The 1,037-nt window shown below is 41.2% G+C and overlaps 1 protein-coding gene across 1 annotated transcript; it reads right to left on the bottom strand.

Moving 5' to 3' along the window:
* Positions 1–238: 238 nt before the first annotated feature.
* Positions 239–597, bottom strand: LOC106529869 (uncharacterized protein C17orf85 homolog; the record flags this gene model as incomplete). The annotated part of the gene is given in 1 exon segment (XM_014025391.1): positions 239–597. A coding segment is annotated over 1 exon segment (45 nt), but the record flags the coding sequence as incomplete, so codon positions are not given.
* Between the last annotated feature and the right edge of the window lie 440 nt (positions 598–1,037).

Genomic DNA, 1,037 nt, shown 5'->3' with positions numbered 1-1,037 from the left:
AAATGTAAAAAACACAATATCCAGCCATTTTTATTTCAGTTTATGTACTTATACGAGCTGTGGGAGGATTGCTTCACTGTAAACAACCATCCCCTACTGGGAAAAAAGAAGTACTGAGCCAAACGAGATGTCTGTAAATGAGAGCTGGCTTTGTGAGACAAATGTAATTTAAGTTGGAAGCCTTGTCAACACAGACTGACTTCATTCACTTCCTCCACTGTCACTGCTAAACTACAAGCAGACACTGCGCAGAACTTCAATGTCATCGTTCAAAACTCCTCCTTCTGTTCCCTGMTTGGCCCAGTTAAARCTCTACTGGAGAAATCCTCGTCTATGGGAGAACTCCCAGATGGAGCAGAGAAGGGAAACGAGAATGGAGTGGAACTGTGAACCAGGCTGGTCTCAGCCTGTTCCTGCTTCAATTTTTCATGTGAAGATTTCCATTAATATCTGTGTAAATATGATTACATATTTATAAATGTATTCAAAGTTGGACAAAATAATTCAAGATATGTATTTTAGCGTAATTAACATTATACTGCTTAAATTAGATTATCCGATACACACCTTGTTTTGCTCTTCCTCCTCCTCTTCCTCCTTGCCCCTCCACTCCGTCTCCTCTCTAGTGAAGTRAAGGTTTTCTTTCTCTTTTTTTGTGAAGCTCAGCTCTTCTTCCTCCTGGTTGTCTTCTTCTCCTGAGCTATGTCGGGTTTCTGCTGGTTCTTTTTGTAAAGGTGGCTTCAGCTCTCCCTCCACCACCTCCCGCTGCTCCTGCATCCTCTGCTCCACCTCTCCATCCACCCCGCAAGCTCCTCTGCTGTGAAGGAGATCATTGAACTGGTCAAAGAGCCGCAGATAAAAGTCAGAACCAAAAAAATAAAAGAAGATCAGATAAAGTTTGGTTTCAAAACGTCATAAAGTGAAACATTTGGGTTTCTGCTGGATATTTTCAGATGGTTTTCTGGTAGTTTTAGTTACTCTGTATATGTCTGATCACTTTAACTACATGATATCTGTAGTTCAGGATCACTGTCACA

This window comes from Austrofundulus limnaeus, unplaced genomic scaffold (genome assembly GCF_001266775.1).
Source record: "Austrofundulus limnaeus strain Quisiro unplaced genomic scaffold, Austrofundulus_limnaeus-1.0 Scaffold472, whole genome shotgun sequence".
In the NCBI taxonomy this organism is placed as follows: Eukaryota; Metazoa; Chordata; class Actinopteri; order Cyprinodontiformes; family Rivulidae; genus Austrofundulus; species Austrofundulus limnaeus.
This window is presented reverse-complemented; position numbering and strand designations above follow the sequence as displayed.